Here is a 14,692-nt window from a genome sequence, read left to right on the forward strand (position 1 = left end):
GTGTTTGGATCTCTCTTCCTTCATCTCTTTTATTTCCGCTTGTGCTTAATTATTTACTTATTATGTATATTCTAAATAATTGTTGCACTTGAGATTGATTGGGTAATACCAAATTGCTTGAGATAATCTTAACTTGAATTTATTAAATTGTGTAACACTAAAACTTGAATATCTCCAAGCTAGTGTTTATAGTTGTGATTTTAAAATTAGTACTTAAAGACCTAGAATTTAAAAATACCTAATCACCCCCCTCTTGGGATTACACCTAAATTCACAGCTGGGGACTGAATCCCTACGTCACTCGTCTACTATTGACCCCCATTTGTCGACTAGTGGCCCCTATTCGTTGACTAGTAGCACTTTGCCAACAATCGTTAACATTCTGTCTAGATTCGTCCACAAGTTGCACTCAATTGTCAATGAGTACCTAAATCATAAAAAATCATCAACATAAAAGTTGTGAAATTTTTTATTAGCTTTCCATAGACACCAAGATCATCTTTTTTGGACTTTTTTAGTAAAAGTTATACCCTAAATACCGAAAGGTGTTTAGAAAATTTGATAGGTGCATAACTAAGGTTTTAAACCCAACCAGAACCAAGTTTGAAAAATATTATAACGCTCATATGATTTAAAACTTGTCCTTATGAATATATACTTAATTTTCTTGAGGCTTTAGGACATAAAACTTTTTTTGGACTAAGTATATAAAAGATTATAAGACAAATACCACTTAACACTTGTCCCATTTGAAAACATATTTGAGTATATGATGTTTTGTCAAACTCTTTGTTTTATTTTTGAAAACCATGAATATTGAGTTTGTGACTTAGTGAAAACCTATAAACTCAAGTGTCCTAATATGCATCTGCAAATTGCTCAACTCTTCCTCAGAAATCATGTAAGAAACAAAATCGCAAAAGTTACAAAATAAACTACCTCAAACACTCCCCATTACAAATAAACAATTCTACATTAAGTTTCCTTGGGTGTGCTTGAATCCTTTTCGAGTGAGTGTCCATATGATCTTTCCTACTCGACGTCTACTCGGTCTGATCTTTGCCTTTGATCTAGTACTTCATGAATTCGTCACTAGAACCTGTACTAAACATGATATGCAAAGATGGAATACACTAGGAACCACAAATAGATTAATATCATCGAAACACAATAAACATGATTATGTAGCCCCAAGGCTAACAATCTCCTCATTTTTGATGATGTCTAACCTATTAAGAATTTACTTAATCTTTGCAATTGAGTTTGACTTACCATAACTTATTATGCAAAGATAAGTTTAGTAAGAACCACTAATGGGTTATAATCATCAAAACAAGACAATTTAGAACATATTGCCACCAAAGCTAACAAAATTAACAATAGTTTGAGTTCAAAAAGTTAGATGGGCCCTTTATCGTATGTATGCTTACTCCCTTCCTATTGAAGTTATGCTTACATGTTTGTGCATATATACATCCTTATACATATTTACACTCTACCATATATGCATATGATTACTCATTTCGAGCATTCACACATTCATATAAGTATGCTTATTAATGCATCCACACATGCATACTTATATCTAAATGTGCGTACATATACATATTTATATACACACTCATATGCATACTCTGTGCATAGCCTTCATATGCATATCTACATACATCGATGTCCTACACATAAGGCATGTGTGCAGACGAGTACTACATGTCAATAAATATGAAACATATACCAACACATGTACAAGCACCCATACGCTTGCTTGCATACACTTATGTATGGATGTATGCATATTTATTCATTTATGCACTCTATACTCATGCATAAATGTGTTCCTAAACACATCTGCATGCTTGCTCTCCCACCATATGTATACTGCCATCCATACAAAATCATGCATTACAAAATCATGCATATATGCATTCATATATGCATGTTCACACGTTCATGTGTGTGTATATGTATATACAAACTCATGTTCTTACATATTTATTTATGCATCTATCACACATACATATGCTTATATACTTGTGTATAACATGCATGATAACATGCACACTCCACTTCACAAACGACCATGCATGTATACACCATGTCATGCACCTTTCCGTTCATGCATATATATGTATACATGAACTCCTAAGCCTACTCATGCATGCATGGCTCTCCTATTAATTCATTATTTCATGCTCACACCATAAGCATATGATCATATGCATCCTTCTGTTAATTTCAACTCCTGCATGCACAACCACCCCTTATTCATACACATGTATGCATGCTTGTCTTTTTATTCATGAAAAATATCCAATCACATGCATGCACACTCCTTCCTCACATGTTGACATGAACCCTGTGTATTAACCACATCACAACCCCAACATATAAATGCATGTTGTTATATTTATAAGCATGCATGCACTATGGCCCCATGCTTATTACCCTATGCATGCTAATGTTCAAACCTTAAACACACACTCATTTTGCATGTCTTGACACCACCACCTACTTATGCATATATATATATGAAGACTCATGAATATATGCGTACTCTTAAGCACTTCCCTTTATGCCTTTGTACCCACTACCTCATGCATTAATTCAGCCACACTTATGCTAATTTATGTAATCTAATGTACACATGTTGTCACCACCCAATGCATAATCCATGCTAGCTTTCCCATCCACACACATGCACCATTTCACATACTACCTCATCTATGCATCATGACATACCAACTCCATGTTTTTGTGACATGCATATGTACCCTTGCATAAATGCATCCTTTTATTCATGCACACTCTATTGTTTCATGCTTATCCACGTCATTGTCCACGTCACCATACTCATGCATGCCTTCATTTATTACACACGAACACCCACAATATATTCCTACTGCTATACAAGCTCACACTCACCTATGTGCATCCATACAAACACTAATGCATCAAACGTCTACACACATGCATGCCTAGGCTCCTACATTCATTCATACACTTATCACAATATTGTATCTAATATATTGTAAATACCCAAAGCTTACATGCAACAGAGAGAGAGAGAGAGGGAGAGAGAGAGAGCGAGAGAGAGAGAGAGAGAGAGAGAGAGAGAGAGTAGGTTATTGAACCAGTAGACACCAACCTACAATGCATACATGCAAACTATTGAGTAGCTAAGGTGAGAAAAACAATATAGGGGTAGAAGAGATACCTATGAAATTATTGGAAATGGTGGTGGTCCTAGCTAGAAATGAGGGAGGCTCTTAGCTTTGGGTTCTAGGGCGGTCTTTCCACCCTTTTTTTTTTTTTTTTTGCGGATGATGGAGGCATTTTACAGGCACAAAAGGAGAGGATAATGACTAGTGAGTGGGTTTTACAAAGGGATAAAGGGGGGAGCTGCTAGCTACAATGGTTGGCGAGCTTCCTTAGTTTGCTGGTTTTGCATGGAATGGGATGCATGGGAAAGAGGGAATGGAAAAAGGGTAGAGGCCTTCTAGTGCTCTGGCAACAACAAAGGAGGCTCAGGGAGGCCAAGTAGGAGCATGCCACCCGTTTTCATGGTGGAAGATGCATCGAAGGGTCAAAGCGCATATAGGAATAGAGACATGAAGAAGACAAATGGGAGGTGAAACAACATTGTTTCACCCTTGGTTATGCGCAAGTGTGTGTGTGCATAGACCAAAAAACTTCACCACTGACCTATGCCAAATAACATCGTTCCATTATGTGCATGTCCACATGCACTTGCACATGGTGGCCCACACACTGAGGCATGTGATCATGCGCTAAATATTTTAAGACAATTTTTTAAATTAATATTAATGTTGATTTACCAACATGAAGAAAAACACAAATAGGCCCAGAAAAATACCTAAAATTTCTAGAAAAATCTAAAAAGGCAAAAAACAGTAGGAAAAAAAAAATAACCCTAAAAGATAAGGTTTTCTTGATTTTCGTGTAAAAAGAACCTCCCCGAACTTATTCTAATCATTTCAGATTATTTTCGATAAGCCAGAATGGTAAAAAATGGATAAAAAGGAATAAAAATATTATAAATTGGTAGAAAAATACAAATATAGGTTTTTATCTTGATTTTTGTGCACAAAATTAGTAACGATTTTAGACTACTTCGGACAACGATAAAGTGAATTAGTAATAGATGAAAATTTATAGAAGAAAATTTTTATTAGCTGCAAATGTGCGTACGAAATGGTCTAGTGTGCAATTCAGCGTGAAATTCTAAAAATAAGAGAAAAAAGACAAGAAATTTGATGGCTTGATAATTTTGGATCTTTTTATGACTCTTGTTTTTATAGAGGGCCCCTTCTATATTGGGCTTCTTATTGGCCTTATTATGCCTACATCCAATGTTAGTAAACCTCCATTTCTCAATTTTTACAAGGAAATTTCCCCAAATATGATCAATTAAATGTCTAAGAGCATCATTTAAAATTTTTGAACTTTATGGGGAATATACCACTTAGGAGGAGGGTTGGAGACATGTTGCAATGACACCCTTTAGTGAACCTCTCTCCTAACTTAATGGCATCTCCCACTTGTCCTTTAGTGAGGATAGTGTTTGAAAAAGTCGTAGTTATTACCCCAATTTTTGAAGGATGGGACTTTAAGTGTATTAACTAAAGGTAGTACCTAACTAGTGATTGTTAGAGGAGGCAAAAACTATGAAGCAATCTCATGCTTCCCTTTCCTTTATCCTACAAAGCTTATTTTAATTATGGATGACATTTTTATGTTGAATGGATAGTGTAATGACCCGAAAAATAATGGTATTTAAATAATAAAGAGGGACGGTAATGGAAACAAAAACAGAAGGGAGGCAGCTGACTTCGTCGACGAACGCTTTGTGTTCGTCGACGACATTACACTTTGGGCTCGTCGATGAGGGTGTTCTTCATCGACAAGTACATATCGAGAATATATCTGGGCAACTCTGAATTTCGCCAATGAGGAGGGAAGTTCGTCGACGAGTTGCCTTCTTGACCTCGTCGATGAGGTGACGTGATTCGTCAATGAGGGTCAGTGTATAAATAGTGTTAAATGAGGATTTTTACGCAGAAATTCAATGAGACTCTCTCTCTACGGTTCCTTCTCTCTCTCTCTCTCTCTCCTCGATTTCGACCTCATCGATTGCTGGATCGACGATCTAAGGCCACCACAACGCTCATGGGGAAGTTTTTCCCAAGTCTACCAGAGCGGATCATTGGTGGGACGAAGTTGGATTTCATCCCAGATTTAGGATAAGATTTTTTTGTTAAAATTTGGCTTTCTAGCAATTGTAGGAAATGTAATAGGCGAAGAAATAACAATATTTTGTTCTGAAAAATATTGTGTTCAGGGTACTGAGTGGGGAGCCCTACGGGTTTAAGGCCTGTACAGTAAGGGATTTTAGTAGGAATCAGGTAAGGGAAATATGTTATGCTAGACAATTTTAGTATGATTTCAGAACAAATTGTATACAAACTAGGCTATAATTCTGAGCAGAAATTTAAATAGTTTATCGATTATTTTTAAGATGTTTAAACTACTGTGTGGCATGAGAATGTGAATACGATATAGAAACATGTTTTATAGTATTTTTAGGATTATGTTTGCAGTACAGACAAAGAACATATTTTATAGTATTATCAGGATTATGTTTTACAGAATATATAGACAGAAAACATATTTCCAGAATACCATGATTATACAGTTTTACAATACCATGACATTTAGATTTACAGTTTATTTCAGAAATATAGTTGATACAGACACAGTTATTACAGTGTCATAGTTAATACAGTTATTATAGAATCGTGGTAAAATAGATAAATTTTATATAGAAACGTACTATATAGTATCAGACTCTGATGGACCATTACAGATACAGTTTACCTAGCACGGTACCGTAGCTATATATAGTTCAGAGTGCAATCACATATTCAAATAATACGTGGTAGATAAGTTAATCGTGCCTATGTTGTGGACAGACTCCCCATCAGATATGAGTTGAGGAGGGCCGATCTGACTGACGGAGTATAGTAGTTTATCCTGGTAGGCCAACCAGTGATAAATCCCGCCTACGGGCCGCACAACCCTATCATGAGGGGTTAAATCATGACATACATCTATCCATCCAAAGAAGTTTCTCAAATATTATTATGTATATACAGTTTTACAGAAATAGAGAATATACCTATGTACATTAGAAGTATTATGTGTAGAAACCTAAAATACGGATATGTTAAGCAACATGGATATAAACAGTGGTTTATATTAGTTGTACCGTATTTACAGATTTAGTTATACATGATTATATAGAATCAGATTTTATAGAGTTGTAACTCATTTTCCACATACTAGCAATAGCATATTTCGTCTTACTAAGCGTTGTCTCATCCCAATAAATTTACATTTTTTTGTTGATTCAGTTAGGCGAGCAGATCAGGCTCGCAAATAGAAGGAGGTTACAATGCAGGCCTATCAGTAGGGTGAGTCTTTTGGGGAAGGGGGTACTTTTGTATAGTCCTAGTTCAGTTGTATATGAATATTTTGAGAGCATTTTAGCACTCTAGTATTGTGTATTTGTATTTATGATTATATGAACTCATCTTCTCGCTGCTTTGGTTGATGGTTAAATTTAAATTAGAAGGTATCAGAGCAGTGTAAATTATAGTATAGTATATATGTAATTTAAAAAAAAAAAAAAAAAATAGCAGGTCGTTACAGATAGTGCTTAAGAAAAGCCCCAACCTTATCGCTATAATATACGTCTTCTGCAATTGTAAAAACAACACACGTCCAATTCAAGTAAATAGCTACGAAAGTAACGGATCATCAATTTTTCTTCCTCAAATTGTTATACATGAATTGAGAGGGAGTTTAAAGCTTTTATTTGGAAGGGTAATGAATGGAATGCATATTGTTGCAAGATTAAATGGCACGAAGTTTGTAAGCATCAAAAGGACGCCTTGGGATTAAACTTCTTTAAGAATGGACAATGCTACCATGGTCAAATTAAATTGGTAGATTTGCTCATCAAAGGAGTTCTTATAGGTAGTATGGATACATTCATATAAGATAAAATGTAAGAATTTATGGGCTTCGCGTGAATCATCATTAGATTCCTAGATTTAGAGGAAGGTGTTAAAAACTAGACCAATAACATATTCACACATCAGGCATTTTCGTTGGTAATAGGAAAAAATATTTATATTTTACATGACAAATGACATCCTCATAGCTCATTATTGGAACATTATGATCCTCACTTACAATTTGAGTTGGGCTTTACAAAATTTTCTAAATTGGAAGAGTTTACAAGATTCAAGAGTGGCATTGGCCAAGAAGGCTAGCTTAATTATTGAAGAATGGCATTACCTTTACTCCAAATATGGGAAAGGAAGATAAAACTAGTTGGGATTCAAAGTTCATAGATAAGTTTTGTATCTCATTAGCTTAGGAAACAACTAGAGTTAAGAATCTTATCTTCATCTAGGCTAGTGTACTCTGGAAAAACATGTTATCCAAATGCATTCGTTCATATTGGCTAGCTATTAGAGACATCCTTTAACCTCAATTTTAATTAACTTTTCAAATTTTGAAAATAATAATTCATTTTTAAAAAATAAAATTTCAAATCAACTAGCTTAAATGAGAAAAATGAGGGATCAACCGGTCAAAATAGGTCTATAAATGATAATCAAATAACAATAAGGAGTTTAGAGTAGATCAGATTAAATTAAGTGATTACATGATCAATTAGCTCACCATCTAGGGCTTCTGAATGATCCTAAGAATTGTGGCATCCAAATGATCTTAGGAATTGTCTTTTAATTATTGTTTTAACATCCTCGCAAAATAGGACTTGAACTTAGCATACTTTGCACCTAAACCCTTTAGAATATTGTGAATTTTTTAGGGGGGAGGGGGTGGAGTCATAATGAAGTGTTATATGGTAATTTGGTATTAAGAATGGATATTTTTTGCCCTATGTAGTTATTTTCCTTTTGATTTTCCATTAGTGAGGTTAGTTTGGTTCTTGTAAAAATGCTTCATAACATAGAAGTTCAATATTTCTTCTCCAATTCGCAACTAGATCCACCATCATATATATAATATTTGGTTTGTCATCTTTTGGAAAATTATCTTCCTTTTTCATTATAGTAGTCTTGTTTGTAATATTTGAAAATGCAAGAATAATATTAGTTTGAATTATTTGGTTTTTCTTGTCATATGTAAATCAACTTCCTTTTCTTTATAGTAGTCGAGTTTGATAAGACATCAAAATATAGGAACTTTATTAGTTTTTTTCAAATATGTTTGCAGATAATCAAAAGGTTCTTCACGATATTGTTAAATGTTTTCTTGGTCATATAGTTGGTCGTCTAATTCTGCATTGGCTGTTGACAAATTTTAGGGACCAAAATCTATTTATCAAATGGCTTCCCGTAGAGTATGTTATAAGTTGTATTTGATGCTACATTAAGATATTAGGACCTCCACTCTTGTGGGATGTGCCTAGTTAGAAATGGAGTAGGTGAGGTCTAAGCGACAAGGTTGATTCCTTTGTTGTTTTAGGAACCTTGATTAAAGAAGCTTGTGTGGCAAAATAGTAGTTAAATGTGCTTCAGTCTCATAACTAAAATATTCATAATTGGCGGTGATGCCTAGTAGATTATGTTGGTATCATGGGATTCCTTGGGCAATCTCACCTGTTTTGTCAAACATGACCCTTCTTAGTCTTCTTGCATTTTTGGAGTTCCACTTCTTACACAAAAAACTAAGATGATTGCTTATGAGTTAGTTGGTTGAGTTGCTCATTTGGTTGAGTTGCTCATTTGGATTTAAATGGAATTTTTTTATTAATTTCAGATTCTTTTGTCCCTCTCAAGGGGTAGCTATTGTGGAATTACATAACTGTTTCATTGGTTGTCAGTTTGTTTTGCATTTTAATTTGTTTAATTTGTTGTCCTTTATTTATTATTTTTGTTCGATGCTTGTAGTTGGCTTAGTAATGGGAAAAAAGTTGGCTCATGAGGACTTTGATTGGTTCTTTAAAAGTTCAATTAAAAAAATGGAAAACGATGAAAATTGCTCAATAATGGAAGCCTTTTTTTTTTAATATCTCTAATTTTTTTCTTTGATTTTTCCCCATCCGTTCTAAAGATCCAAAGGGTGGTTGAAAGTAATTTCTCTAGCAAAGTCTTATGATCCATTTAGTTGGAGAGAAGAAAACAAGAGAAATGAAACTTATACGATAGGAGGGAAGGGTAGAAAAAAAAATTAAGTTTTTTCTACATATTTTTTTTAGAAAGAGAAAGAACAAATAGGAGCTTGGAACAAAAGTCAGCTATCATTTTCAAGAATACCCCCAATAAGGCCACTTTTTAAAACTGTCCATCTCGTAGGTTTTTTTGAGTAGTTTCTATGTACATCTCTCTAACTTAGTGAAGATAAAAGTAATTCTTTTCACATTTTTTATCTCCCCTTCTTTCCCTTCTCTTCATTTTATGTGAAGCAAACAAGAAACGTAAAGAGAAATCCATACCCTTCCTTTATATTTTGTTAACTTTTTTTATTTTTTATTTTTCTAGATTTCCAGATTTCCTCTGTTTTTCATTACTAAATTAAATGAAAAAAAGGGAAAAAACACACGCAAGGCTATTGGTGGTATCGAATAGGAAACTTTGTGAAAAATATATCAAATTGGCACCCGAGTTTGACCAATCAAATGACCCCACACAATGTCAGTGCTCCAACTGCAACAAAAGGCGGAATTTTTTTATTAATTCTTTTTCAACAAAACTTTTTATCTGGCAACCAATGGATGGATGGAACAATGAATAGCTAAATTCTAAACAAGTTTGAAATTTAACGCTTCGATCTTTGAAGAAATTCTTGAAGGTGCTCAACATACGTGTACCTAGCATCACCTTTTACTATTTGGCGAGTCCCATACATTTTTAGTAGTGGGACCCATATGAAAGCTACTAAACAAATGGTCATGATCCAAGTAGTACATGCACGTTCGACACATGAAATAATTTCAAAAATCAATGTAGACTTGAAAAAAAACCATTCATGCATATAGAGTGGGTCTTAGGGCAAGAAAACTAAATGTATGCAGTTGATAATCCTCTTTGGTGGCGCAGTGGGCCCCTTGAACAACGCACACACGATGACTTTATAAGAAAAAAAAATGCATATAAATTTAAACTAAACGACAACAACTTAACTGCAAAAATAATAGAGTAATTATAATGTTTAAAAGAGGAAAATTTTATGTTACGCACTTCCGAACGGTGTGTATCAGACGCGTCCTATTTTTTAACCTTAAATATTAAATCAAACGGACAATATTAGAGTGTATATCATATGTACTATCAAACATGTTTATTATTCTATCAAAACCTCAAGCCACCATTATATCTTGCAATACAACTTTCATAAATTTTCATTTCTTTTCATTAATGACATTCACTGCTTCTCTCTCTCTAGTTTGAAGAGAATCATCCTTAAATTTTTTTAAATGAATGGAGTGAGTGATAAACTTTAGTGATCAATTAATTATGATCATAACAATCAATTCAAAGTAAAAAAGAAGAAGAAGAAAATAGTATATAGGTCATGAACTTATGATCATCACGAGGCCAGCTCTAAATATAGTATATCAATATATGAACCACAATTTCTTGTCTCTTTTTTCATACGTGGGTCCGTAATATCATATAGAGTGATGCAAGCACTGTGCTTAGAAGAACACTTGTATTAATATCAATCACTGGAACCTGTTTATTTACATGAATAATAATTGATTCTCTGCAAATGCAAAAAATGAACGGACAGGATCTCTCTGATCAACCCATGAAGCCCAGCTGTAGCTGATTCAATCTCAAAAGCGTCATGCATACCCATAGGTGAATGTGAGTGCATTGTACTCAATGCTCTCCCTCAAATCGCATAGACATTTAGTTTCCAATTTTACCCCTCTCAGGTTTCTCTTGCACTTTTTGGTGTTGCTGCGACACTTGTTTATGGAGTCCTGGCCGGTTTCTTCTTGCATGAAGTTGGGCACCCAAAGTCCATTTCGTTTTAATCCCTGCACAAATCTGAACAACGGCAACAAACCCATTAACCCAGCTCCCTCTTCATTTCTCTCTCTCTCTCTCTCTCTCTCTCTCTCGCTCTCCCTCTCTCTCTCCATAGGCGCACGCACGCAGAGCCATTGGGGGTGTGTTGTTGTGGAAACCCAGAATGAGATGGGAAAGGTTGCAGCAGCAAATGGGCGGAGAAGCTCCGGAGATGGCTGGGGCTTCTGGGCCAGGGAAGAGATGGGGACACACCTGCAACGCCATTAAAGGAGGCAAGCTTCTCTATGTGTTTGGGGGTTATGGCAAAGATAACTGTCAGACAAACCAAGTTCACATCTTTGACACTGGTGGGTCGTCTGCGATTTCTCCTGATTGTTGCCTGTCTCTCGCTCTTTCTCTCTCTGCCCTTTTCACTTCAATCTGTATGATATGGTTTTACGTTGTTCTTGAAGTTTTAGTATTGTCATTACTTGCTAATTAATCTCTATGGCGTCTTTGTCATTCTCCGCTAACAATCTTTATGACCACTGATTGGACTTTCTTTTAGGGTTTCTTTAGGCATAATATACTGTTTTTTTTTATCAGTTTCCGTAAATAATTTATATGGATTTTTTTTTGCAAGTTCTTATTTATTTTATTTTATTTTTTTCTGCTTGGTTCGTTTGGCATTACCTTTGCTTCTATTTATTTGTTTGTTCATTTTTTTTTTTGAAAATTTAGACTTAATGTCGTATGCTTTACCAGTTGATATCAGTACGGGTTAAAACACAATGCCCAATGTAAAAATTTAGAATGGATGCTCATAATGATTTTTAAAATTTTTATATTGATTTGTTAATTTTTTTCTTTTGTGGTCCAAGAATAATGCAATTTTGGTTTTTTTTTTATTTTATTATATGGGCTTTATATGCATTTGAGTCTGTTACTTTGGGTTTTCTTTTCTGTTTCTGAATTGTCATTTAGGGTTTGTAATATGATTGTTCACTCTGTTTCACTCTGTCTCCTGTATTATTGATATGCAGTTAAGCAGACATGGAGTGAGCCTGTGATAAAAGGTACCCCGCCCACACCAAGGGACAGCCACAGCTGTACCACTGTCGGGGATAATCTGTTTGTATTTGGGGGCACAGATGGGATGAACCCTCTCAAGGATTTGCATATTTTAGATACTAGTAAGCTCTCTCTCTCTCTCTCTCTCTCTCTTCAAAGTAACCTATTCAGGTGGCTTTCTGCATTCCCGTTGAAATTCATAGTTCAACTTCTTGAAGTAATTTATAGTATGACTTAATCAAATATAATGATAGCATTTAATTCGTGCTTTGTTAATTTTTTCTGGAGAAAAGCCTGGGCTTTCTTCCTTATGTGATTCATGGATGCCAGCTTATTAATATTGAATCAGTTGGACTTATACTATTAAGCCAGGTAAAATATTTACTATTTAGCTAATGTGTTTAAGATATTTGTAGCTTCACATACATGGATATCGCCAACTGTGAGTGGTGAGGGACCAGAGGCACGGGAAGGCCATAGTGCAGCACTTGTTGGCAAGAGGCTTTTTGTATTTGGTGGCTGTGGAAAATCCTCAAATAGTTCTGATGAAGTCTATTATAATGATCTTTACATATTGGATTCTGGTTAGTTTTTCTGAGTATCGCAATTCATAAGCCTACTATATTGCAGTCTACCTTGAAGGCCAGCTATTACCTACCCTGGCCAAGATGAGGGCAATTATTTCCTATTATTCTGAAGTTCTGTATTGATTGGTTAACACATGATCTACTTGAACTATTGCTTTATGCCATGTTGTACATTATGGATTCTGGATATTTGACTTAGATTAGTGAGTCATGAGATATATGGCTAAGTGAAAAATAAAATGGTAATAATTCCCTTTTTTTGACTATTCATCTGCAGAGACCTTTGTATGGAAACGTGCTACGACATCAGGCACTCCACCTACTGCTCGTGATAGCCATTCTTGCTCCTCTTGGAAGAGCAAGATTATTGTGATTGGCGGTGAAGATGCACATGACTATTATTTATCTGATGTCCATATCCTTGATGCAGGTCTCAAATTTAATTCAAAATATTTCTGCCTTAAAAATTTAATTCAAATATATATTAAGGCTGTAAAAACTAGATTAATCCAATATAGATTGTGTTGAACTTGTAAATACTAATTTTCTAGTGTATGGCTTGGGGCTGTATGGTTTGTAAATTTCATGTGCTCACAATTTTATTGGAATTTTTATGTTTCAATAGATACTCTTGTTTGGAGGGAGCTGAACACTTCAGGCCAATTGTTGCCACCACGAGCTGGCCATTCAACCATAGCTTTCGGCAAGAACTTGTTTGTTTTTGGGGGATTTACTGATGCCCAAAATCTATATGATGACCTTCATATGCTTGATGTTGGTATGTCTAACATTACATAGTGCATAAATTTACATGGGCAGTAGCATGGTAAACATTTTCAGAAAATTTGTCTGCTTAAATACTCAAATTTAGGCACCTAGTTGACTTAGTAGGCCTTTTGACTATTCAAAAGGTTGAAGGGGAAAGACAATTCTTTTATATTACACTAAAGAGACACATTGATGTAGGCCAACTGCTAAAGAGCATTTCCTTCACCTCCCATCCATCAAGAGCTCCAAGGCAAACAATATTTGTTCTCATTGTAGAGGAATAGTAGAAAATAGCTGCCTACAATTACATAATTTGGGCTAAGGATTCATTTTTTTCGAGTTTATGGAACGAAAGGTGCTTGGAGTTTTTTAGTAAAAAATATGATTGACTGGTGATGATTCTGGTGATTTATTTACTAAAATAGTGGGGGAAATTTTGATAGAAATTCATGAAAAAATTAGGAAAAAAATTATTTTTGAATGTCAGATGGGTTAAAGTTGGTTTTGGGTTTACAATAAAAAGATCTACGGTTAAAATAGGTAATTATGGGTTAGTTGTGGATGTGAAATCTGCCTAGTTGTGCTGGAAATAAAATAAAAATGAGAAGAAAGAGGAAAATAAACCTTAGAATCTCTCTCAGATCTTGAAGTTCCACCCTGGAGCAAATTAAGTCTTAAGTGTAGACATTTGTAGATAATTTTCATTAATCAACTGCAAGTAATTTTTTTATCAACTTTACTCATATCTAGAGAGCCATAATACTACTCATATTAAATGTGAATGATCCTACTTCAATGAGGAAAAGACTTTCTAGATGCCTAATTAAATGAATACTTCTTAACAACTAAAACAAGTCCTAAAAGTAAATGAAAATAATTCATAACCAAACATCTATAGTTTGATAATGAACAATTTAAAACTTTTAAAATGAGCAAAATGCGTTTGAAGATGAAGATCTTGAATTTCTCCAAGTTTGAGGATAGTTGAACTAGCAAATTCAGCATACCCGAGTTCTTAAATATTGATTTCGAAGCTCCAAAAGTATGGAAATTTGGATTTCAATTTTTATTTTGATTTAAAAAAAAAATGATGGAAATTAGTAATTGAAAGCTAAGGTGTAGTCCCAAGAGGGGGGGGGGGTGAATTGGATTTAAAAATTTTCTTTTAATTCTTTTCAAGAATTTTTAACTTCT

The 14,692-nt window shown here is 34.6% G+C and overlaps 1 protein-coding gene across 3 annotated transcripts in view; it reads left to right on the forward strand.

Moving 5' to 3' along the window:
- Positions 1 to 10,936: 10,936 nt before the first annotated feature.
- The window catches only part of LOC131146738 (uncharacterized), a 67,007-nt gene continuing 63,251 nt past the window's right edge, over positions 10,937 to 14,692 (forward strand). For 2 of the 3 annotated variants that reach the window (XM_058096502.1, XM_058096504.1), the window contains exons 1-5: positions 10,937 to 11,440; positions 12,116 to 12,265; positions 12,560 to 12,727; positions 13,008 to 13,160; positions 13,356 to 13,508. In XM_058096502.1, the coding sequence (XP_057952485.1) occupies positions 11,257 to 11,440; positions 12,116 to 12,265; positions 12,560 to 12,727; positions 13,008 to 13,160; positions 13,356 to 13,508 (808 nt within the window). In that variant the 5' untranslated portion in view covers positions 10,937 to 11,256. The remainder of the gene's footprint in view (positions 11,441 to 12,115; positions 12,266 to 12,559; positions 12,728 to 13,007; positions 13,161 to 13,355; positions 13,509 to 14,692) is intronic. The other variant, XM_058096503.1, reaches the window with a different exon arrangement.

The sequence above is a fragment of the Malania oleifera genome, chromosome 13 (genome assembly GCF_029873635.1).
Source record: "Malania oleifera isolate guangnan ecotype guangnan chromosome 13, ASM2987363v1, whole genome shotgun sequence".
NCBI lineage: Eukaryota > Viridiplantae > Streptophyta > Magnoliopsida > Santalales > Ximeniaceae > Malania > Malania oleifera.